This window comes from Piliocolobus tephrosceles, chromosome 5 (genome assembly GCF_002776525.5).
Source record: "Piliocolobus tephrosceles isolate RC106 chromosome 5, ASM277652v3, whole genome shotgun sequence".
Lineage (NCBI taxonomy): Eukaryota > Metazoa > Chordata > Mammalia > Primates > Cercopithecidae > Piliocolobus > Piliocolobus tephrosceles.
In genome coordinates this window covers 160,772,034-160,798,292 of record NC_045438.1, presented here as the reverse complement: position 1 = coordinate 160,798,292, position 26,259 = coordinate 160,772,034, and the positions used below count along the sequence as shown (strand labels likewise).

Here is a 26,259-nt window from a genome sequence, read left to right as displayed (position 1 = left end):
CACTGTACTATTTTTAAAACTTTTCTGTAGCTATAAACCGTTTTTCCTGAGAAAGTCGAGGAGCGTGAATGTCTTTCAGGAAAGGCCAGCGCAACTGCACCCAAAAGCTGAGAAGAGATTGGAAAACGCCTCTCAAAATAACAGTCCCGCCCTTCCCGGGGCTCTTCCCTACAGGCTGTTCCAGTCACGTGGTGACTGTGGCCCCGCCCACAGCTCCCAGAGGCCCGCGCGCGCCGTCTGCAGTTCGGCCGCTTCCTCTTGGCGGGTGGGCTGCAGCCATGGAGGGTGAACCTCCACCTGTGGAGGAGCGGCGGCGGCTGCAGGAGGAGCTGAGCGAGTTCGTGGAGAGCTGCTGCCGGACGCTGGAGGAGGTGACGGCGTCCCTGGGCTGGGACCTGGATAGTCTGGATCCCGGGGAAGAGGAGGCGGCGGAGGTGAGGGGCGCGGCCGCGGGGCCCTTTCGGGGACTACGGCCCGCGGTCTTCTCTGGAAGAAGGGAGATCCGCACTGGCAGCCGCGGAGGGAAGGGCGAGGAGTCCTCGTCCGTGTGCAGAGCCGCAATGGGCGCCCGGGACCCGAGGGGCGCCGCGGGCCCGGAGCAACCCTGACCTCCCTGAGTCCTGGGCTCGGGCGCGTGAGGGCCTCCCGAAGGCTCCACGCCGACCTCCGGTGCGGCGCTCCTCCCGCGGAACTTCGAGTTTAAAGAAAAGGGGGGGCCGGGCGCGGTGGCTTACGCCTGTAATCCCAGCACTTTGAGAGGCCAAGGCGGGAGGATCCGTTGAACCCAGGAGTTCGAGACTAGCCTGGGCAACATGGTGAAACCTCTTCCTACCAAAAATACAAAAATAAGCCGAGTGTGATGGTGTGAGCCTGTGGCCCCAGCTATTTGGGAGGCTGGGGTGGGAGGATCGCTTGAGCCCAGGAGGTCGAGGGTGCGGTGAGCCGAGATCGCTCCACTACATTCCAGCCTGGGCGATAGAGCAAGACCCTGTCTCAAAACACAAACAAACTAAATTCCGGAAGATGTGTTGAGTGAGGAGGGAATGGCAGATTTGGTATTTATTTAGAAAGTAAGTGAATGGGTCTCAGAGTGCTGCAGAGGGATTGGCGGTTTGCATTGTCATCTGTCATGTGGATTCCGCAGTTGCACCAGATCCGGTGTCAGGAGAGCTGGGAGTTTGCCAGTTCGCCTTTCTGTGCCTTAAAATTGGACACTTTTTACTGGGGCAGCACCGATTCTAGGATTATTAAAGGATGTCACCAACAGATGGTAACTGGCAACTCCGGTGGACGTTAGAATTGCTTTTTTAAAAATGTAGGCAAGTGTATTTAGAGTGAACAATGGTGATTTTTGTTTTTTGTGGGGTGTTTTTTGGTGGAGTGAGAGGAAGGGAAGTGCTCCAGTGCGGGGTTAATTCATTATCTTTAATATTACTTCCATGCTGTAATAATTTCTTCTGAGTTTAAGTTACTGATTCCTGAGACATTTAAAATATATTTGATTTCTGTATATACCATTCATTATTTATTGTATTAAAAGCACAGAAGAAATGAAAAAATCTTTATTGTTCGTTTAGAGGGGTATTTGAAGCTGGGAATTCCATTGAGTGGGACTTACCAGACCTTTCCATACATTGTTTACTCAGCATTGCAGTAACATTGGATTCCTTGTATTAACATTTAAATAGCACTTTGTTTGTGCCCCTTACAATACGTTACTTCATTTAATACTCAAAATAACCCTGTGAGGTAGGTATTCTTGACCACATTTTATAGATGAGGAAAGGGACACAGAGGTAATAATTTGTCCAAGGATACACTGCTAGTAAATGGCAATTAGGATTTCCACCGGTGTTTCAGTACTAAAATTTAGTGAACAACAGTTACAGTTCCTGGTCCTCACAGAGCTTATTGTCTGGTGATGGTGAGGGGGAATACGGAGAACTCAATCGTTATATTATCATGGGTCTACGATGGGTGGGGCTGGAATTGCTATAGTACAGTTTATTGTAGGGTGTGGTGGACAAAGTGGTGGTCAGCAAAGGCTTCCTGGACAAAGTGAATTCTAAGCTGGTAAATAAAAGTGATCTGAATTAACTAGGGGATTGGGGGGATGAGAAGAAGAAGCCTCAACAGCATGTGTAGAAGTACAGAGACGAGGGAGTGACCCTATCAGGAAGCCTCAAGTAGTTAAGGATAGCTAGAGCATAGGGTGTAGAGTTACCGCAGAACGATGGTGAGGGGTAGAGGTCAGTTCTTAAATGTCCTTGTTAGCCATATTAGAAAGTCTAGTTTTTTTTTGTTTTTTTGTTTTTTTTTTTTTACTGAAGGCAGTGGGGAAGCATGGAAGTATTTTAAGCCAGGGCATATCATAATCATAGTTACCTTTTAATAAAATAATAGCATACATTTATTGAATGCTTGCTATGTACCAGGCCCTATTTGAATTCCTTTATGTGTATAAACTTTGGTATACTTTTTTAAATCTTCACAATCACTTTTTGAGAGAAGTCCTGCTATTATTTTCATTTTATATAATAGATAAGGAAAATGAGGCAAAGAGAGATTAAGTACCTCACCCAATTTCATGCAGCAGTAAGTGGCAGAGCTGGAATTCAGACCAGCTACAGGATGGAAAATGAAGGGGAGGGCAGCAAGACTGGAAGCAGAGAGAGAAAGCGAGCGTAGTCAGGAGATGGCTGTTGTATTCCAGCAGAGAGTTGATGATCTCTGAATTGGGGAAGTGGCAGTGGGGATGGAGGATGTTGAGGGATTTTCAGAAATATTTAGGAGTTAAATTGGCAGGGCTAGGTGATTGATTGGATATGGGTGATGAGGGAGAAGACGTGGTTTCTTGCTTGAGCAAGTGGGACCTTTCACTGAAATGGAAAGTACAAGAGGAGTAGGTTTGAGGGTTAGGAGACAATGAGTAGAATGAATTTATTTTTGTTTGTGTTGAATTTTAGTGTCTTTAGTATACGGTACTGGAGAGAAACAAGGTTTAAAGATATAAATTTTGGGAGTCCTCACTGTATAGTGAGAGTTGCAGCCTTGAGATCTTTCTTTCAGTAAGCAGATACTATTTTTAGCAAAAGATCAGTGGTCATATTAATCTATGAAAACCAACATCTAAAGGGGGACAAATAAAGCAAGGTAGACAGATATTTAGAGGAGACCAAATAGAAGAAGCCAGAGAGGTAGAAAGAACATGAGGGGTGTGTCTGAATGACAAATGAACAATTGGAGTGCGACCTTCCAAGAGTTCAGATATGACAAGACAGTGACATGTTCTTTGGCTTTAGTAGCAAGGTTGTTAGTGACCTATTGACTGGTTTCAGTGGGGTGATGGTGGCAGTGAGTGAGGAATGGTTATAAGTGAGGTTGTTTAGACAGTGAGCATAAATACACATTTCAAAGAGTTAGGCTTTGAAGGAGTGGAGAGAGCACAGGGGCATTTAGGGATTTAGGGGTTGAAGGAGTTTTGTTTTTCTTTAATACACACCCACATGGGGGTTGAGAGAGGCCTGTAGAAGAGGATGCACTAGACAGTACTGGTACATAATCAAATGGTAAACATTTAATGGTAATAATTATTTATTTAAATATTATGTACCGATTTTCTTTGTTTCTATTTGATTTTTATAGGATGAAGTTGTGTTATGTCCTTACGATTCCAATCATCACATGCCTAAATCGTCTTTAGCAAAGCACATGGCATCTTGTAGATTGAGGAAAATGGGCTATACCAAAGAAGAAGAGGTACCATATATTTACTATTTTATAGTAAAATATATACGTATATGTCATGCATTTCATGCCTTAATTCACAATTTTTGGAAGTTATATTGTGAGGCTCAGCAACATGAAATAATAGCCCTTACTTGAAGGGTAGGATGGTACTTGCCTAATTTCACAAATTATTGTGAGAAATAATTAAGTGATACTAATCTATTGTTTATGTCAAGTCTTAAAACAGTCAATTATCTGATACTTAAGAACACTAAGATTTTTTTTTTTCAGGATGAAATGTATAATCCTGAGTTTTTCTATGAGAATGTGAAGATACCTTCAATTACTCTGAGTAAGTATTAAGTTATTATAATTTAAAAATATCTTAGTGTAGATACTGATTTTTCATTTTTGCATTATCAAAAGAATGGATTTTTTAAGCATGCTTATGATTAAGAAGGACATTTAGTATCTTAAGAGAATGTAGAATTAATTAATGTACAAGGCAACTAATTCACATAATCTGAAGTTTAGAGACCAGGCTTGTATTAATAGGCAGTGAAAACCTTACAAAGCTTTGTGTAGTAGAGCAGACACCTTCCTTCTCAGTTACAACAAAAATTTGAGCATGTGACATAGATTGAAGGATGAGACTGAAGATGGACATGTGTTCCAGGGATTCACAACATATATAGAGGTTAAAGTCTTGGGCTCTTGAAAGAGAATGTCCTGATTCAACTCCTGTTTTTATCATGAACAGATGTGACTTTCAGCGAGGTAATTAACCTGTTTGTTGCCTAAATTTCTTTAAAAAATAGAGATAGTTATAATAGCACTTTGCGAGGATTAAGTGATATATATATAATATTCTTAGAATAGTGTCAGGCACTTAGCTGGAGTCAGCTAAAGGGTCACAGAGTTGTGACCATTACAGCATAGGCTTCAAGAATGTTAGCTGTTATTGGTCAGTAAAATTTGTCGCTGCTACTGCTGCAGGCCTAATTAAAGGCATGAACTGCTTGAAGTCTGATTATTTACTGGGCTGTAGATAAATCTGAAAGGATTCTGTGTTCAGATTTCATAGACAGGGATGTGGATGTTTCTTAAGATTCTGGAAGGTTTGTCCACGTGCCCAAAGGGCTTGGATCAGAAACCAGTTAATCATTTAATTGTGGTCACTGATGATTCATATTGTATTTATGGATTTTTTTTTTTTTTTTTGACAGATAAGGACTCACAATTCCAGATTATTAAACAAGCTAGAACTGCAGTTGGGAAAGACAGTGATTGTTATAATCAAAGTAAGTGGCATTACAGTTTAAGTGAATTAATGAATCAAATTATTATTTTTCTCATAAGCATGTTACTAATTTCAAGAAAACCTGTGAAGACTGTTACATGGGAAAGGTTAAGTTTTACATTTAACATTAGGCTAATTTGCTTCATTTCACTATCATTTGTTAGATGTTTCCTGTTGAGATACACTAGTCTCACTAGGACACTATCTTAGCTAGGGGTTCATCCTTTGGAATAACCTGGTGGTTTGTAGGTGAGATTGTCTTGTGGCTAATATAAAAAACTTATTTAGTAAATACAGATAGTCCCAACTTGATGATTTAATTTAGGATTTTTTTAATTTTATGATGGTGTGAAAACAATACACATAATCACAAGGTTTTAGACTTGAAGTACTAGTGATTCTTTTATCAGACTTTGGGCTGCATTTTCAACTTAACCATATAAAGTTTATGATGGGTTTATCGGGATGTAACCCCATGTAAGTCAAGGAACATCTATAAATGCCACTGAGTGAGACTCTTTTACCCTGAGATTTCCTCTCTAGAGTGTCGAAATGCAATGTAAAGAAAAGGCTTAGGCTGAAAGAGATTGGTCTCCACAGGTACCCTCAGATTGCTACATAGTAAGTGAGTTGGTTTGAAGTGATGAATGCTTGGGATCCCCTTCTCAGAAAAAAAAGTACAAACACAAAAGTTTTACATATAATTTCAGAGGATTCATATTAATAGATCCTTTCATGCCCATCTTTAGAGCTGGGTTAAAGAGTTTCTCCCTGGGAACTTCAGCAGAGAATAGGTTAGAAGTTTTAAGCATAAGCTTTTAGGAAATTGAAAGAAAACTTAATCCATCAAAGACAGAGACATAGGCCAGACACGGTGGCTCACACCTGTCATCCCAGCACTTTGGGAAGCTGAGGAGGGTGGATCACCTGAGGTCAGGAGTTCAAGACCACCCTGGCCAACATGACGAAACACTAAAAAATACAAAAATTAGCTGGGTGTGGTGGCAAGTACCTGTAATCCCAGCTACTCAGGAGACCAAGGCAGGAAGAATTGCTTGAACCCAAGAGGCAGAGGTTTCAGTGAGCCCAGATTGCGCCATTGCACTCCAGCGTGGGCAACAGAGCGAAACTCTGTCTCAAAAACAAACCAACGAACAAACACATAGACAAACGAGTTAATAAAAGTTTAAATTTCTAATGAATGTAGATATGATATGACATCTAGCCAAAACCTGAGTGGCTTCTCTTGTAAGGATTTCTATTTCTGCATTGTCTTTGAACCTTCTGTAGGTAGCTTTCTCTGCACAACTTACCTTTTTTTCCTCATTCTTTTTTCTAGCTGAATTATATTTACCAGGCTGTAGTCATGGTTGGTTTTCTCCCTCGTTGAAGTTGAGGATCTTTACCAAATATTGTTTTAAGCCAGTATCTGGACTTGATTTCTCAGAGTTGCACTGTGGCTACAGAAGGAAGACTATCCTTAGCTGTCTATATTACATGGGTTCTCTACAACAGCTAGAAGCACATTTCTTGTATTTTTTTGTTTTGAGGTTCCCACTTTTGTCCCTGTCAGCGAAATTCCAGATTTTTTTCTTTGAGGGAGACAGTTGACTCTCATTTTATTTATTCGGACAGATTACTGAGCTATGACTAGACAGTCAAGCCTTTTTTGGCCTCTGCTATTGGTTCTACTCATATACCCTGGTAGTGTACCCATAAAAAAGTTGGAGGTTTTTGGTTTTTGAAGAGGTTAATAATACTTAAAGGACTTTATTTGACTCTTTAAGTGGTTAGATTTACTGAATTTATTTTAGAGTTGAAAGAGAACTTGGAGATCATCTAATCCAGTGTCTGCATTTTACAGATAAGAAAAACTATCTGATAGAGACATGATAAAGTTCTAGTGTGTTTGTTCTAAAGGTCCTCCATATTTTTATTTTTTAAAAGGTTGTTTTTTTAAAGCTCTTTTATAAATTACATTTCTCTTCCACAACAAACTTGTGATAAGCTGAACGGTATTTCCCCGCCATGATAGGTGAAGAAACAGACACAAAAAAGTGAAGTAACTCGCCTTTGCTAGATAGTAGCAAAGTGGATCCAGAACTAAGTTCTGAATTTTGACACAAACTCTGAACTGAGTTGTCTGATTTTCTGTTAGAAACCCTACATTTAGTAAAATTTGTGGACTAGGATTCTAGATACTGCCCAAATTTATTTATTATGTCTTTCATGATTAAGTGGAAGAATATTACAAACTTCGTATCTCTACATACTAATTGTGACTATTGGTGCTGTTAATTGTTAATTCTGCTTTGCGTAAACCTGTTTTAGAGAAGTAGAAGTAGCTGCTTGGCCATGTATTAATGATGACAACTCTGAGTTTTTGTTTCTTTATCTGTAATACAAAACTCTATTTATAGAGTTGTTGAGAGGAACAGAGATAATGGATGCTAAACAAGCCCTAGCTCCAAAAGTTGGTAGCTTCTATGGTCTAAGTGGAAATTAATGTACAGAAAGTAATATTAAGATAATGAAATGGATGAGGTTTTTTTTTTTTTTCTGAGACGGAGTCTTGCTGTGTCGCCCAGGCTGGAGTGCAGTGGCCGGATCTCAGCTCACTGCAAGCTCCGCCTCCCAGGTTCACGCCATTCTCCTGCCTGAGCCTCTGGAGTAGCTGGGACTACAGGCGCCCGCCACCTCGCCCGGCTAGTTTTTTTTTTTTTGTATTTTTTAGTAGAGACGGGGTTTCACCGGATTAGCCAGGATGGTCTCGATCTCCTGACCTCGTGATGGATGAGTTTTATATATATGAGTAATTTAGAAAATGTTCTGCTTTTTAATTTTTATAACGGTAATAAGGGAGATTTGGACATGGAGCTTAGTTCTTTTCAAAAGCAAATAATTACTTCGATTCTTTTGATAGGTAAGAGGAACTTTGATTTTGAATTCTTACACTATCTTAAATTAAGATTTAATTGTTACCAGTAACTTTTTTTTCTTTTTTTTTTGAGGCTGAGTCTTGCTCTGCCGCCCAGACTGGAGCTTAGTGGCACAATCTTGGCTCACTGCTAGCTCGGCCTCCTGGGTTCACGCCATTCTCCTGCCTCAGGCTACCGAGTAGCAGGGACTACAGGCACCCGCCACCATACCGGGCGAATTTTTTTGTGTTTTTTTAGTAGAGATGGAGTTTCACCATGTTAGCCAGGATGGTCTCGATTTCATGACCTAGTGATCTGCCCACCTTGGCCTCCCAAAGTGTTGGGATTACAGGCGTGAGCTACCGCGCCCGGCCAACAGTAACTTTTTATATGATCTTTAACCTTGTTTAAAAAATTTTTTTGGCTGTGCATGTTGGCTCATGCCTGTAATCCCAGCACTTTGGGAGGCCAAGGTGGGCGGAACACCTGAGGTCAGGAGTTCAAGACCAGCCTGGCCAACATGGTGAAACCCTGTCTCTGCTAAAAATACAAAAATTAGCCAGGCGCTATGGTGCGTGCCTGTAATCCAGCTACTCGGGAGGCTGAGGCAGGAGAATCGCTTGAACCTGGGAGGTGGAGGTTGCAGTGAGCCAAGATGGCGCCACTGCAGTCCAGTCTGGGCGACAGAGTGAGACTCTGTCTCAAAAAAAAAAAAAAATTTGTTTTATGTCCTCTGTAGAGTTATTCAATTTCTGAACAGATTATTTTTGTGGCTCACTTATGTCTTAGACATTTTAAGATCTTTTCCCTCAGGACAAGACTTTCTTTAAATATCTTATTGATGTATTTACTTCGAAGGGAGAATGACTCACATGAAAAATTTTACATTTCTCCATCTAATTCATATTTTGTTTGTTACACACTGAAATGTAAGTTTTTTGACAAGGTTTTATATGTATGTTTTCATTTCATCTGTCATGTCAGGCCTAAACTCAGTGTACAGAATTCTCAGTCTTAAACTTTATGAAAGCTCGAACAGCTATTAGATGTACATACTTATTTTCAGATATAGTTACTTTGGCTAATTTTTTAACCAAGATACTTCAGTCATAAACAATCATTTTATGTTTAGTGGTTTATCTTTTTCCTTCAATATTAAATATTTAAGTTGTATATTTTAGTATCGTGAGGTGTGTTTGAGTCATGGCCATGATCAGTGTGCTGTCAAAGAAACTTTAGAAGACAGGATAGAATGGTTTTAGATCCAGTCTGTTCCTATCACTTGTGAGACTTTGGGCAAGTCATGTTACTTCTATGACCCTTAATTTCGTTATCTGTAATGTTAGGGAATTGACTCTGAATGAATTCTCCCTAAAATTCTGAATTTGTATCTTTGTGACAACACCTGCTACTACTATTTAATGTTGTATGTTATATGTTTAAGATCCCCTTTGATGACAAAAGTAACTAATAAGAATTAGAATTGGCATTATTAAAACAATAGATTAGAGTTTCAATTTGGGGTGATGAAAAAGTTCTAGAGATGGGTAGAGGTTGCACAACAATGTGAATGCACTTCATGTCTCTGAACAGTACGCTGAAAAAATGGCTAGAATGTTAAATTTTATGTTATATATTTTGCCACAAAAAACCTGCAAAAACAGGCAGCCAAGGGGTCTTAGAGTTATTATAATCACAGCACATTCATATGTACTTTTAAATCATTTAGAAACAAGCATTTTGAAAATTTACATTTTATGTAAATGTAAGTTTATTTAAGTATGTTTATCCTTTTTGTTGTCAGAAATATCTATGTTCCGAATGAATTGAATGCAGTTTGTTGCTTAACCTTTCCTGTACTTTTTCTTTTTCAGTAATTGGGGTGAGTATAAAGAGGAATTAGGAACCTGAATGTACTCCTTATTTAAAGATATGCAGTATCCTTTTTGCAAATGATATCCTTTTAAAAGTATCACTCAAATTTCTAAACTTTATCTTAATACCTGTCACATATTATAGTCTTGAATTGGAATTTTGGTTGAATTACAAGGAATTTAAGTATCAGTCTTCATCATAAAGAAACTTAAGATGAATAAATTGAAGAAAATGCTAAAATCATTTAAGAAGGAAATTCTATTTCTTTGTTTAAAAATAACAGGCAAAGGTTTATATGGAGCTTGTTTGTAATACATCATTATTTTCTAATCTTTGTTTTTCTCCCAAATTTTTATAGCCTATATTCAAAGGAATTAGGCTTATCAAAGCTGTTTTCATAATTTTGTATTATAAAATGCCTACTATAATTAGAATAAAATTGATTGACTTGAAAGGGAACCCTTTTTTTCCCATTAATTCAAAACCCTTTGACTAGTAAAAAGGGCCATGTATTGTTATCTATAGCCGTGTTAAACCATGGCCTCAGATTCACTGCAGCTCTCCTCTTAATATGTAGACAAGTAGTACCTCTTTTTTGTTGTAATGCTTAGTTCATAGTATGCTCTTATTTGAATTCTTTTTGCCTCTACCTAGGAACTTAATGAGGTTAGACTTTATCAAATATAAGTATCTGGAAAGAGCTACTGATTTTATGTTGTTTTATGAACCAGTTACTACTTTAGAATAAGTTAGCAAACAATAAAAGGATTCCTTTAGTAGCTCATGTTCTTTGTTTGCATTAGTGAGTAATGAAGTCTAGAAAGAATTGTTTTAAATTGCTTTTTTTACAGTTCCAATCATTTTTTTATTTGAGAAAATTTGAATCTCAAAACAAAAATTTTCTTCAATGTTTAATACATCACATCAAGGTATTGTATTTACTTTTTTTCACTAATGAGCAGATTTTAGAAAATTCTGTAATTACCGGGGGGCACAGCTATTATCTTTTTTCAGTTAATTTGGTTAAGCCACTATGCTTCCTCCTCAGGAAATTAAAATGAGTTTAGTTTCAGTTTAATCTGTTCTGTTCTGGCCTGAGGAGGTGTGGGATTTCTGCTACTTAATTATTTTTTGGCCCCTAGCTCTAAGTCCTTGCACAAGTGGGATATATTTTGAATATTGACCATCTAGCTTGATGTCTCATACAAAAGATATTTTTTACACAGTTTTTAATATTTCCATAGTTTATTTTCAAAGGGACTATAATGCATATTACTTATTAAAAGCATTTTCTTCCCAACTTTGATGGGGAAAAGCCTATCAGTAGATACCTACTTTTGTAGATGGCTATAAAAATTGTTACCCAAAAGGCTTTCTTAGAGCAAATTGTCTTTTATGATTATTCCTGCCTGCCTTCTTGGGATCTGTCTTTATATTGTTGGAGAGAATAGCAAATATCCATAATACGTTGTGTTTTTTTGTGGATATAACATTCAGGATAGAATTGTTGTTTGTCATTTATTGCTTAGATTGATATTTTGTATATTTAGAGATTATGAAAAAGAGTTTGTGTTAATATTGCATTATTAAAGCACATGTTTGAAGATAATTAGTAGATTTTAAGTTCACAGTGCTTCATGTATTGTTTATTCTTGTGATTTTATTTTCACTTTAGGGATTTATTCTTCTTTGCCTGTTGAAGTTCCTCTGAATCACAAACGGTTTGTTTGTGATCTAACTCAAGCTGATCGTCTTGCCCTCTATGATTTCGTAGTTGAGGAGACAAAGAAAAAGCGCTCTGATTCTCAGATTATTGAAAATGACAGCGATCTCTTTGTAGACTTGGCTGCCAAAATCAATCAAGGTTTGAGATGCACATCATAGCTTTACATTTTTTCATTATCATTTTATTCTGTGACTGTTATTAAGATGATTTATTTGTCGGGCTACTTTGAGTTAGAGTAAAATGGTTTTGTATCATTTAATATTGAAGTGAAGTTGGCCTTCTGTAACTGTGGGTTCCACATCCATCAGTTTGACCAACTGTGGATTGAAAATATTTGGAAAAAATAAAAATGAGTGGTTGCCTCTGTACTATACATGTAGAGACTTTTTATTCTTGTCATAATTCCGTAAACAATATATTAACAACTATTCATACAGCATTTACATCATATCAGGTTTTTGGTGGTGTTTTTTATTTTGTTTTTTTGTTTGTTTGTTTTTTTGAGACAGAATCTTACTCTGTCGCCCAGGATGGAGTGCCGTAGCGCGATCTCAGTTTGTTGGAATCTCTGCCTCCCAAGCTCAAGCGATTCTCGTGCCTCAGCCTCCCGAGTAGCTGAGATTACAGACATGCGCCACCATGCCTGGCTAATTTTTGTATTTTTAGTAGAGACGAGGTTTTGCTATGTTGGTCAGGCTGGTCTCAAACCCCTGGCCTCAAGTGATCCTCCTGTCTTGGCCTCCCAAAGTGCTGGGATTACAGGCTTGAGCCACTGTACTTGGCCTGTATTAGGTATTGAAAGTAGTTTAGAGATGACTTCAAGTGTACAGGAGGGTGTGTGTAGGTTATATGTGAATACTACACCATTTTATATCAGAGACTTGAGCATCCATGGATTTTGGTATCCTTGGGGGTTCCTGAACAAATCCTTCACGGATACTAAGGGATATTTACTTAGTACCTGAGGTTTTACTCTGACTTTTACCTTAAATGTACCTTCTTTCTGTCAGAATATTACAACTGTGCTGTTACTTTAATCCATGTACCTAAGCACTCTTATGTTCAACTAATGGCTGGAGAAAAAGAATGATATAAAACTTAGCCCGTGTATATAAATAATGTACAATTTTTAGAATGTTTTTATGTGCTACTTTGAAACGAGTTAAAATATAGGATTGTGATGTGTTTATTTGATAATTCATAGAATTTAAAAGCTTTGAAAGATATAATAGTTTTATTTTATTCTTTCATTAGATAATAGTCGAAAAAGTCCAAAATCCTACCTTGAAATCCTGGCAGAAGTAAGAGATTATAAAAGAAGACGGCAGTCCTATAGAGCTAAGAATGTTCACATAACCAAGAAATCATATACTGAGGTAAGTTTTACATAATCTTTGTTGATAACAAAAATATCCTTTTGGTAATTTTCTAAATCTGTTTATGAATTTCCACAATGTTTTGGAAATTTTCTGAAAGTGTCTTCAGGGTGGCCACACCTGATTTGTGTCTGTTCCATCAGTTCTAGACCCACCCTTTAGCAAGCAAAGGCTTTCATAGTACAAGAACCTTATGTAAAACAATTGTACAATCTTAAAAGATATCTCCTTGTGAGAAAGTAGTAGTGTATCATGGTAAGAGCATGAATTTGGGCTTTAGATAGACCTCACATTGAGTTTTGATTCTGCTATTTCTCATTGGCTCTTTGACTTGAGCAAGTTATTGAGATTTTTAGATTGAATGTTTTCTTTTCGTAATAATAATAATATAATCTTTGCAGAGTTGTTATGAGCATTGACTGACAGTGCATGCAAACATAGATTTCTTCATGGATATTAGCTATTATCTTTTTTGGCAGAAAGCATGTTTTTGTGTACTCTAGTAAATATTTGGGCTTAAGAAATGTGTTGATATACATTATTTATACATTAGTCTCTTAGTGTATATCTAGACTTATTTTCAGATGCCATTTAATGGCTCATTAGAGTTGATGAATTTTTTTTGGTGTATGAATTACCTTGCCTAGACTCTACAAATAATTTCCTCATCGATTCCCTAATTGTTGCCATATTTTTTCTTACTTCTCTCTGATGTAAAAGACCTTCCGTAATCTGGCCTCCTTTTCCCAAGCATTTTCTTTTGCTTTAGTCAAGCATGTCTCTTAAACTGTATCTGATTACATATAATTATTCTTACCTCAATGCCCTATTACCTGTTATTTTCTTACCTGAAATGCTCTGTTTTTGCCATTTTAAATGTTGTTGAGTTTGAAGGCCACCATTTCCATGAGGTGCTTAGTTGACTAATCTATCACTAGTTTATTGTACTTATACTCTGTACCACACAGCTTAACTCTAAATTTTATGCTGTTCTTTTTTACAATTAAAGTCTGTGTTTTAGACTTACCTTCCGAAGTAGAGGCCTGGGTCCCTGTCATACTACCTTGGTGATTCTTAGAGTCCCTAAGATACTTGGCTCATCAGTTGTTTCTTCTCTGGTCTCATAACCCTTGTAATCAAGCTTAAATTGTTGCTGCTAGCATTCTTCACGATTTTATGGTTTATATTTTATTGTGGAAATATTCAAACATATACTAAAGTGGATAGCATCATCTAAGGAACCCTTATGTACCCATCACCCAGCTTCAAAAATTGAAATGTAAGATTGGCAAGGGCTTCATAGAGAATGTAGCATTTGAGCGAAAGGGAGAAGCAAGGAGGAGTAAAGGAATGTCTGCTTATTGACTCTTTCCTTTGTGGACCTGAGCTGGGTGGGTTCTGTGCAAATAGCAGACTTCAAGGCGCTTATGTAGAGCTGCTGACAGGGAGGCTTGTAGGCCTGCTAGGGAAGTGCAAGAGCTGGATCTTGAGATAGGTGTGTGTGACTCATGTCACTCCGCTAGGTTTGACCTTGGCATATCTTAGGTTTTCCATGGGAGAATATAGTGGAGGAGGAGAAGTGGTGGATAAGGATTTTCTGGGTAGAAGAACTAGCATTCTGAAAAGCAGATAAAAGTATAGGAGTTTTTCAGAAATTCATTAGTAACCCAGGGTGGCTAGAGCTTAGGGCTTCTCCATTGAGAGATGAGGCTAGGTTGTATCTGATGTAGTAAAATCCTGGAGGGCTTTGAAGGCTTCATTAGGGAGTTTGGATATTGTTCCATTTTACTTTGAGAGCCATTGAAGGTTTCTTTAAGGTAGGGAGAAATGCAGTAAGGCCTGAATGATAGTGTTTCTGAGATTGCCTCTTGTCCCCTCTACCTTTTTTCTGAAAACATTTTCTGTTTAATCATGAGGGAAGTGTAAGCTCCTATTTTAGTTTTGTCTTTGCTTCTGCAGTGACAAACCCTGTGCTTGGTGGCATGGGTAAATAGGAAAGTTTCTTTATAGAGTCATTCAGAAAGTATCTGTGAAGTGATTATATGTTTCATATTTTGTCTTATTAAGTCATATGATTAAGTCAAGATGATTTCATTATAAGGTTTTTAAAAAATCATTTGTAAATAATCTCTAACAGAGAGATAAATTGCAAAACTAAAAATAGTACCAAGAACTCCCATATTGCCTTTATCCAGGTCACCCATTGTTAGCATTTTGCCACATAGCTTATCATTGGCACTCTCTCTTTCTCTGTCTCGACCTGTACATATTGTTTTTCCCTGAATTCTTTAAGGGTTAAATTACATACATCGTAACCCTTTATCCCCAGTGTGTATTTCCTAAGAACAGAGATATTTTCTCACATAAAGGTAGTACAGTTTTAGCAACTTCAAATTTAATATTGCTATAAAACTGTTATCGGCTATTCATATTCCAGTTTGACCATTGCCTTTTCTGTGTTCTCTAAACTGCACAAGTCCCACAGTCCATTATGTCATAGCGCTTAGTAAATATTTGATTGTTAGCACTGATTTTTCTAGCGCTATAGTCTTAATTTTTTGAGCAGTTTTCTTACCTGAAGTTTGGTGCTTACCTCTCCCAAGGTGATTCGAGATGTGATAAATGTGCATATGGAAGAACTCAGCAATCATTGGCAAGAAGAGCAAGAGAAGGCAGAGGATGATGCGGAAAAGTATGTCATTATCTTTATTGGTGAAAATACTCTTTGATAACAGATAACAATTAACTTGTAATTGTTAAATTTTAGCATCTCCAAAACCCTTGATAGCACATAGTATCCTCATGAAAATGCTTTTTGTTTTTTGTTGTGAGTGCCCAGAGTTATTATACCAGGGTTGTTCTGGCATTACCCTTTGACAGTTTTCAGGGGACAATCATATTAGTGAAATATTTAAATAGTAAAACATACTAATATTTATGCCTAGTGTTCCATTATTGGAACGCCAAACCTGTGGGAGTTATTTATATCCTACTGCCCAAGGTCTCATTGCAAAAATTTAAAAAATTGCAACCTCAGGCATAAAAGGGTTAAGAGCTCTGTTTATTTGTCGTCTTACATGGGTTATAAGATTGTGCATATTGAGACCGTATCTACCATTGGTTTGATACAGAATATTACACTTTAGACTGGTGTATCTGTGTATATATACTGGAGACCAGTGGTAAAACAAACTGATTAACATTCTTTTCTATGTTTTAGGAATGAAGAAAGGCGATCAGCTTCAGTAGATTCACGGCAGTCTGGTGGAAGCTATTTGGATGCTGAATGTTCACGACATAGAAGGGATTGGAGTAGAAGCCCACATAAAAGAAAAAGAAATAAAGATAAGGATAAAAACTGTGAGTCGAGAAGAAGGAAAGAGAGGTGGGTCTAACCCTGCATCATCCAACGTTGAATTCTCTACTTCTTAAAAGTAGAACAGGTTCTTCTGTTGTAGACCATGCTGAGAAAATAGATTTTAAGAATAAGCTAAAGTAAGGAGAGTAAACAATTGATTATGATTCTTAACATTCATTATAGTTCAGTTCAAATAGCCACCACTCTAGTGACATAGTTCTCTACATGTGTGATTGGATATTTTTTTCCCTTTTTTATCTCTTACTTGCTTGCTTCCTAAACAGGACATGTGAAAGTATTGTCTAGGCAGGATGTTAACTGTATTAAACATGTGCTTTCCTAGATCCCTTTCTTTTGCTCCTTCCTTCCTTCCTTCCTCTTTCTCTTTCTTTCTTTTTCCTGCTAATTCCTCAAATAAGGGCATATTGACATTGTCAAAATTGACAGTCAATTTTGCCCTTGTTAGTAAAATCTTTATAGCTCGAGAGATACGAGTTAACAAACACCGAATTAATAAATGTAAATCATTTGAGGTCTATTTCTGTATTCCAGCTGCTGACAAGGCATGTACCTGGATATCAAGTTCATCAGGTCTAGAACTAAACTTACCTTTTTCTCAGTCTGCTCCTTTTTCGCCAGCATTACTATCCTGGTTAAAGAGATGACTCTCATCTATTAACTTAAGTCAGAAATCAAGGAGTCATTTTAGATACTTCCTTCCACTCCTTACCATCTGGTCAGTTCCTAATGAAATGATGGTCATTTTCCTACTTTTTCTACTTTTCTCTAAACTTACTGCATATGATTGCATCCCTTGTATACTGCTTAGAGTGAATAGTCACCTCATAGAACTCTTCAGTGGTGGTCTGGCATGGTGGCTCATGCCTGTAACCCCTAAACTTTGGGAGGCTGAGGCAGGTGGATCACTTCAGCTCAGGAGTTCAAGGCCAGCCCGGGCAACCTGGCAAAACCTCGTCTCTACAAAGAATACAAAGATTAGCCGGTCCCAGCCTCTTGTGGGGCTGAGGCAGGAAGATTGCTTGAGCCTGGGAGGTTGAGGCTGCAGTGAGCCATATTCTCACTCCTGCACTCCAGCCTGGACAACAAAATGAGACCCTGTCTCAAAAAAAGTGAGAACTCTTCAGTGGCAAAATTCACATTCTTTTGAATGGCTCCCAAGACTTCTGGGATCCTGGCTCCTACCTACTTCTTGTATTTTGCTACTACCCCATGAAATGCATAACTTGTGCTCTAGCCAGCCTGAGTTACTTAGAGTTCCTCATCCACACCATGCCCCATCTGTGTCTTTCCACTTTGTGTTCTGCTGCCTACCTGGTTTTCAAAGCCTCCTTACTCCTCCTTATCCTTTAAGACCCATCTCAGCCATTTCCTGAAGCCTTTTTCTCACTGGTTCAAGCAGAGCAGATCACCACCTTACCTAGCTCATATTTGTTCTTGAGCTTAATAGTTATCGCTACTAGACGGTGAGCTCCATAAAGGCAAGGTCTGTATCTTATTTAGTTTTATACACAAAGTGCTTTCAAATATTAGGCTCTCAAATAATATCCTGTCTCTCCAGGGCCACTGGTAATCAGGAATTAAAGCTTATTGTATTGGTTTGGTAATTTTGTTAATCTTACTATCATTCAGTTAATTAGGTTTAAAGCCAACTATGACTTAGTCCTTTTTTTTTTTTTGACTTAGTCCTTTTCTTATACAAATGAAATATTTGCTTAGTAATCCTTTTTGATTCATATGCTGTTTTGTAATAACTGTAGTGCTGCTTCTACTTAAGTAATTTTTGACATCTCTAATCAATCCCTGTTGATTTAAATACATTAGAAGTCCTCAAAATCCAAACATTAAATAATTTTTATTTAAAGAAGATAAACTGGATATAAGCAAGAAATACTTCTCAACAGGCTAATCTTTGATATCCACCCCTGCGGTGGACTGAATTATAGGGACTTGGTTTATCTGACATAAACCAGAACAAGTAATTCATTCATTTAGAATTAAACAGTGTTTAAGAGTATGTATGAAAAATGCATTATTAAAACTAAGAGACAGGCCGGGTGCGGTGGCTCATGCCTGTAATCCCAGCACTTTGGGAGGCTGAGGCGGGCAGATCACCTGAGGTCAGGAGTTCAAGACCAGCCTGATCAACACGGCGAAACCCTGTCTCTACTAAAAATACAAAAAATAGCCGGGCGTGTTGGTGCACACCTGAAATCCCAGCTACTAGGGAGGCTGAGACAGGAGAATCGCTTGAATCCGGGAGGCGGAGGTTGCAGTGAGCCGAGATTGTGCCATTGCGCTCCAGCCTAGGCAACAAGAGTGAAAGTCCATCTCAAAAAAACAAAAACAAACAAACAAACGAAGAGACAAAACTGAAATAGGAATAATCAAAATGATTTTTTTAATTACACTTTGAAACTCTGCTTTAAAATTAACTTTGAGTGTATGTAAATGATAGATACTCAGCAAATTCATTTCAATAGAATATTAAAGTAGTATATTACTGTTGAATTATTTTAAAGCTCTGATATTAAAATGTCCATCATTTATAACCATTTTTTTTTATACCTCTTTTATTTCAGGGATGGAGAAAGACACCATAGTCATAAAAGAAGAAAGCAAAAAATATAAATGAAGTACTTGTACATGTATTAATTATGCTTATGCCATGATAACCAATATGCTGATATATTAATTGGAATTGCTTTGCATAGGAGAATGTTTTTATGATCTGTTTAGTGCTTATTATTTTCCAATAAATATGCTTCAAACCATGAGTACACTATTAGGCCCTACAACTTTTGTTTTCCTTGTATTTTATTAGATGATTTGCTTCCTATAACTGATTTGTTCTTTTTGCTAATATTTGTATCTCAAAATTCTTTAATTAAAAAAGTCAATATTTACCATATGTAAATTAAACGTGAATACATTCTCGTTGCAAAAAAACTACATCTTATAAATAAGGCTAACCCTTAGAACACCATCTGCAGTCCTATCCTCACCCCAGCAGCGACTACTGTTTACCACTACGCTGGTGAATTGTAGTAGGGACAAACAATGTAAATATTGAAGAGAAATGGCCTAATTAAAATATGATGTAGTCATGGAGGATAGATTATTATATTGGAGTTAAAGAATCTAGATCCATATTAACCTGGATTGGTCCCAAAAACATAATGCTCAGTGAAAATAGCAAGTTGTGGAAAGTTATATGGAAATTATATACATGTACAAAACAATACTATGCATTTTCTATGGCTATATAATGTATGTAAGTCTATTTTTAAAGGTTCAGAAGAATCCATACCAAAGTTCTAACAGCGAGTAGGGGGTATAGATGAGAGATTAGAGGTACAAATCAGGATTGGGAGGGTGGTCAAAGGGAACTTTAGCTTTATCCGTAACATTATTTTTCTTTTTTTTTTTTTCTTTCTTTTTTTTTTTTATTATTATTATACTTTAAGTTCTAGGGTACATGTGCATAACGTGCAAGTTTGTTACATATGTATACTTGTGCCATGTTGGTGTGCTGCACCCATCAACTTGTCAGCACCCAGCAACTCATCATTTACATCAGGTATAACTCCCAATGCAATCCCTCCTCCCTACCCCCTCCCCATGATAGGCCCCGGTGTGTGATGTTCCCTTTCCCGAGTCCAAGTGATCTCATTGTTCAGTTCCCACCTATGAGTGAGAACATGCGGTGCTTGGTTTTCTGTTCTTGTGATAGTTTGCTAAGAATGATGGTTTCCAGCTGCATCCATGTCCCTACAAAGGACACAAACTCATCCTTTTTTATGGCTGCATAGTATTCCATGGTGTATATGTGCCACATTTTCTTAATCCAGTCTGTCACTGATGGACATTTGGGTTGATTCCAAGTCTTTGCTATTGTGAATAGTGCCACAGTAAACATACGTGTGCATGTGTCTTTATAGCAGCATGATTTATGATCCTTTGGGTATATACCCAGTAATGGGATGGCTGGGTCATATGGTACATCTAGTTCTAGATCCTTGCGGAATCGCCATACTGTTTTCCATAATGGTTGAACTAGTTTACAGTCCCACCAGCAATGTAAAAGTGTTGCTATTTCTCCACATCCTCTCCAGCACCTATTGTTTCCTGACATTTTAATGATTGCCATTCTAACTGGTGTGAGATGGTATCTCATTGTGGTTTTGATTTGCATTTCTCTGATAGCCAGTGATGATGAGCATCTTTTCATGTGTCTGTTGGCTGTATGAATGTCTTCTTTTGAGAAATGTCTGTTCATATCCTTTGCCCACTTTTTGATGGGGTTGTATGTTTTTTTCTTGTAAATTTGTTTGAGTTCTTTGTAGGTTCTGGATATCAGCCCTTTGTCAGATGAGTAGATTGCAAAAATTTTCTCCCATTCTGTAGGTTGCCTGTTCACTCTGATGGTAGTTTCTTTTGCTGTGCAGAAGCTCTTTAGTTTAATTAGATCCCATTTGTCAATTTTGGCTTTTGCTGCCGTTGCTTTTGGTGTTTTAGACATGAAGTCCTTGCCCATGCCTATGTCCTGAATGGTACTACCTAGGTTTTCTTCTGGGGTTTTTATGGTATTAGGTCTGACATTTAAGTCTCTAATCCATCTTGAATTAATTTTCGTATAAGGAGTAAGGAAAGGATCCAGTTTCAGCTTTCTACTTATGGCTAGCCAATTTTCCCAGCACCATTTATTAAATAGGGAATCATTTCCCCATTTCTTGTTTTTGTCAGGTTTGTCAAAGATCAGATGGCTGTACATGTGTGGTATTATTTCTGAGGACTCTGTTCTGTTCCCTTGGTCTATATCTCTGTTTTGGTACCAGTACCATGCTGTTGTGGTTACTGTAGCCTTGTAGTATAGTTTGGAGTCAGGTAGCGTGATGCCTCCAGCTTTGTTCTTTTGACTTAGGATTGTCTTGGCAATGCGGGCTCTTTTTTGGTTCCATATGAACTTTAAAGCCGTTTGTTCCAATTCTGTGAAGAAACTCATTGGTAGCTTGATGGGGATGGCATTGAGTCTATAAATAACTTTGGGCAGTATGGCCATTTTCACAATATTGATTCTTCCTATCCATGAGCATGGTATGTTCTTCCATTTGTTTGTGTCCTCTTTGATTTCACTGAGCAGTGGTTTGTAGTTCTCCTTGAAGAGGTCCTTTACATCCCTTGTAAGTTGGATTCCTAGGTATTTTATTCTCTTTGAAGCAATTGTGAATGGAAGTTCATTCCTGATTTGGCTCTCTGTTTGTCTGTTACTGGTGTATAAGAATGCTTGTGATTTTTGCACATTAATTTTGTATCCTGAGACTTTGCTGAAGTTGCTTATCAGCTTAAGGAAATTGTGGGCTGAGACAATGGGGTTTTCTAAATATACAATCATGTCATCTGCAAACAGGGACAATTTGACTTCTTTTCCTAACTGAATACCCTTATAGTATAGCTATAAGGGTATAGCTATTGTTATAGCTATTGTGTATACTATTGTTATGTGTGAACTTGATCCTGCCATTATGATATTAACTGGTTATTTTGCTCATTAGTTGATGCAGTTTCTTCCTAGCCTCGATGGTCTTTACATTTTGGCATGTTTTTGCAATGGCTGGTACCAATTGTTCCTTTCCATGTTTAGTGCTTCCTTCAGGGTCTCTTGTAAGGCAGGCTTGGTGGTGACAAAATCTCTAAGCATTTGCTTATCTGTAAAGGATTTTATTTCTCCTTCACTGATGAAACTTAGTTTGGCTGGATATGAAATTCTGGGTTTAAAATTCTTTTCTTTAAGAATGTTGAATATTGGCCCCCACTCTCTTCTGGCTTGTAGAGTTTCTGCCGAGAGGTCTGCTGTTAGTCTGATGGGCTTCCCTTTGTGGGTAACCCGACCTTTCTCTCTGGCTGCCCTTAAGATTTTTTCCTTCATTTCAACTTTGGTGAATCTGGCAATTATGTGTCTTGGAGTTGCTCTTCTCGAGGAGTATCTTTGTGGTGTTCTCTGTATTTCCTGAATTTGAATGTTGGCCTGCCCTACTAGGTTGGGGAAGTTCTCCTGGATGATATCCTGAAGAGTGTTTTCCAACTTGGTTCCATTTTCCCCCTCACTTTCAGGCACCCCAATCAGACGTAGATTTGGTCTTTTTACATAATCCCATACTTCTTGCAGGCTTTGTTCATTTCTTTTTCTTCTTTTTTCTTTTGGTTTCTCTTCTCGCTTCATTTCATTCATTTGATCCTCAATCGCTGATATTCTTTCTTCCAGTTGATCAAGTCGGTTACTGAAGCTTGTGGATTTGTCATGTATTTCTCGTGTCATGGTTTTCATCTCTGTCATTTTGTTTATGACCTTCTCTGCATTAATTATTCTAGCTATCAATTCTTCCATTCTTTTTTCAAGATTTTTAGTTTCTTTGTGCTGGGTATGTAATTCCTCCTTTAGCTCTGAGAAGTTTGATGGACTGAAGCCTTCTTCTCTTATCTCGTCGAAGTCATTCTCCATCCAGCTTTGATCCATTGCTGGCGATGAGCTGCGCTCCTTTGCAGGGGGAGATGCGCTCTTATTTTTTGAATTTCCAGCTTTTCTGCCCTGCTTCTTCCCCATCTTTGTGGTTTTATCTGCCTCTGGTCTTTGATGATGGTGACGTACTGACGGGGTTTTGGTGTAGGTGTCCTTCCTGTTTGATAGTTTTCCTTCTAACAGTCAGGACCCTCAGCTGTAGGTCTGTTGGAGATTGCTTGAGGTCCACTCCAGACCCTGTTTGCCTGGGTATCAGCAGCAGAGGCTGCAGAAGATAGAATATTGCTGAACAGTGAGTGTACCTGTCTGATTCTTACTTTGGAAGCTTCCTCTCAGGGGTGTACTCCACTGTGTGAGGTGTGGGGTGTCAGTCTGCCCCTAGTGGGGGATGTCTCCCAGTTAGGCTACTCAGGGGTCAGGGACCCCCTTGAGCAGGCAGTCTGTCCATTCTCAGATCTCAACCTCTGTGTTGGGAGATCCACTGCTCTCTTCAAAGCTGTCAGACAGAGTCGTTTGCGTCTGCAGAGGTTTCTGCTGCTTTTGTTGTTGTTTTTAGCTGTGCCCTGTCCCCAGAGGTGGAGTCTACAGAGACAGGCAGGCTTCCTTGAGCTGCTGTGAGCTCCACCCAGTTGGAGCTTCCCAGCGGCTTTGTTTACCTACTTAAGCCTCAGCAATGGCGGGCGCCCCTCCCCCAGCCTCGCTGCTGTCTTGCTGTTAGATTGCAGACTGCTGTGCTAGCAGCAATGCGGGAGGCTCTGTGGGCGTGGGACCCTCCCGGCCAGGTGTGGGATATAATCTCCTGGTGTGCCCGTTTCCTTAAAGCGCAGTATTGGGGTGGGAATTACCCGATTTTCCAGGTGTTGTGTGTCTCAGTTCCCCTGGCTAGGAAAAGGGATTCCCTTCCCCCTTGCGCTTCCCAGGTGAGGCGATGCCTTGCCCTGCTTCAGCTCTCGCTGGTCGGGCTGCAGCAGCTGACCAGCACCGATTGTCCAGCACTCCCTAGTGAGATGAACCCAGTACCTCAGTTGAAAATGCAGAAATCACCAGTCTTCTGTGTCGCTCGCGCTGGGTTTTTTAAAAAAATAAGGTATTCATGTTTCATTTAATTTAAAATATACTGTCATGTTGTGTTTTATAAATCAACTGAATTGAGGTACTATTTACATACATTTAATTGCACCCTTTTTAAGTGTGTATTTTATTGGGTTTTGACAGATTCATATCTCTGTGCAACCACCATCACAATCAAGATACAAATATTTTCATTATCCCCAAAATTCTCATACCCCTTTTTTTTTCCCAATCAATTCCTCTGCCCCTAGCCCTAGGCAGCCACAGATCTGCTTTTGGTTTCCATTGATTAGAGTTATCCTTTGTAGAATTCGTGTGAATGGAATACTGCAGTATGTGCCCTGCCTTCTTCCCCTCTACAGATTTTTGAGATTGATCCCTGTGCGTCAGTTGTCCCATTTTTTTTTGTTACTGAGTAGTATGTTCTATTGTATGTCAGATCATTCAGGTGAGACTTCGGCGTGAAATGTTAAGCATCTGACATCTAAATAGCAATATTTTGAATATTGCAAACTCAGGTTAAAGATTTTGTTTCCAAGTAGAAATGAAACCTTATTGTTTTAATAAGTAGCTGACAGTGACAGAAAGATTGACTGGATTTGGATCAGATTGGCTGTTAGGCTTCAGGTATGGGAAACAGCTCTCAGATTTATAAATTGGAAATCACCAGGTTACTTGCCAATATATAGTCATATTGCCATTCTACTTAATTTCTAAATATATAAAATCCACTTTTAAAAGTTTTAAAAGCAAGGACTCGGGAGTGACTGATGAATCATGAAATTGCTGCTTTTATAGATCAAAACTACTTGAATCATCAGGAATTGTTTCATATTGTGTGAAAATTTATAATTTTGTTTTAAATTATGATTTCATTTTGCTAACTGGAAGAAACAGAAGAGTAAAATTGGCATATTTAGGTTTTTTTGTAGAAGAAAGAAAGACGTGAAAATTAGGAGTGGATTGGAGAAATTGGGGGAAAATAGAACAGTACGGAGAAAGGAAGAGATTGAAAACGTAACCGAAGTTCTTTAAAGCTCACATTTTATAGTATCACTGCTGCAAACTAATAAAATGTGGCATTGAATGAAAAGAGGCATTTGTTTGATCCTTGAACGAATTAATCTTACATCCTTCCCTGTTTGTGTTTTGAACCTTTCACTGGATATGAGCTGCTTGAGAGCAGGGTTTATACCTTCATCAGCGTGACCCCTGTGCCTGCAACCTCATAGTTATTCATTTGTAATTTCAGATTTTGACAAAAGCATTTCCACAGCCCTGTTACATAAAATCTAGTTTTTATTTCCAGAGTGCTGCTATGAATAATTACTATAGCTGATGTCCGTCTTGCCCATCCATTAAGGTACCTTCTCACAAACATTTCTAATCTGCTGGCTGGAGTACATTGGTGTAGTCCGTAGCTCACTGCAACCTCAAACTCGTAGGCTCAGGCGATCCTCTTGCCCTGGCCCCCCATGTAGCTGGAACTATAGGTGTGCGCCACTACACCTGGCTAACTTTTTAATTTTTTTAGAGATGGAGTCTTGCTATGTTGCCTAGGCTGGGCTTGAACTCCTGGGCTCAGATGATCCTCCTGTCCTCAGCTTCCCAAAATGCTGGGAGCCACCAGGCATCAGGCGTGAGCTACCACACCTGTCTAAAAAGTATATATTTTTAATTTTTTTTTGTAGAGACAGGATCTCACTGTGTTCCCCAGCCAGTCTCAAGCTCCTGGCCTCAGCCTCCAAAAGTGCTGGGATTACAAGTGTGAGCTATTGCCTGGTCACTTTAATTGCAATACTGACAAGTCAACTGCCACGCAGAGCCCAGGGCACTGGTTATATTCAATAAGAAACTGAACTCAGCACTTAGAATTTTAAATTATATCAATGATCTTCAAGTATTTGCCACTTTTGAGTACAGCTAATTGGATAATCTCAAACCCTTTAGTGAAAATTCATTGTCAAATGGTAAATTTGAGATAAAATATTTTAAACGCATTGAGAAATACTTTCTAATTACCTGCGTATGCTATAGTACAGATATTAATTCTATAAACCTGTTCATAGGTCTTCCCCCTCCGTCTTCTGGGGATATTTTCTGTTTCTTTTTAGTGAGTTCGTGAATGTCTAAGAGTTCTGGTGCAAAGCTTTGTTGCATTCTGAGTATAAAAAAATAAAACCCACCTATTGCTTGAGTTTGTTTACAAGACGCTTATGTAGCTTGCTTTTTCATTTGCTATAATTGATCCTGCAGGTGTGTTAATTATAAACTAATGCTCTTTTAAACCACACTTATTTTATTACATTAGTGATTGTGCTTCCTGCTGTGGTCACAAATGTAGGAGGTTTTTGGTGTTACAGAAAGT

General features: G+C 38.4%; 1 protein-coding gene across 1 annotated transcript; it reads left to right on the top strand.

The window, feature by feature from the left end:
• The first annotated feature begins 247 nt into the window (after positions 1 to 247).
• SNRNP48 (small nuclear ribonucleoprotein U11/U12 subunit 48) lies at positions 248 to 19,237 on the top strand. Its single transcript, XM_023221186.2, has 9 exons — positions 248 to 434; positions 3,646 to 3,759; positions 4,021 to 4,081; positions 4,956 to 5,030; positions 11,498 to 11,686; positions 12,803 to 12,924; positions 15,528 to 15,616; positions 16,145 to 16,309; positions 18,883 to 19,237. Exons 1-9 carry the CDS (start codon positions 279 to 281, stop codon positions 18,929 to 18,931), a joined length of 1,020 nt encoding a protein of 339 aa, XP_023076954.2. The 5' UTR covers positions 248 to 278; the 3' UTR covers positions 18,932 to 19,237.
• Positions 19,238 to 26,259: the final 7,022 nt, after the last annotated feature.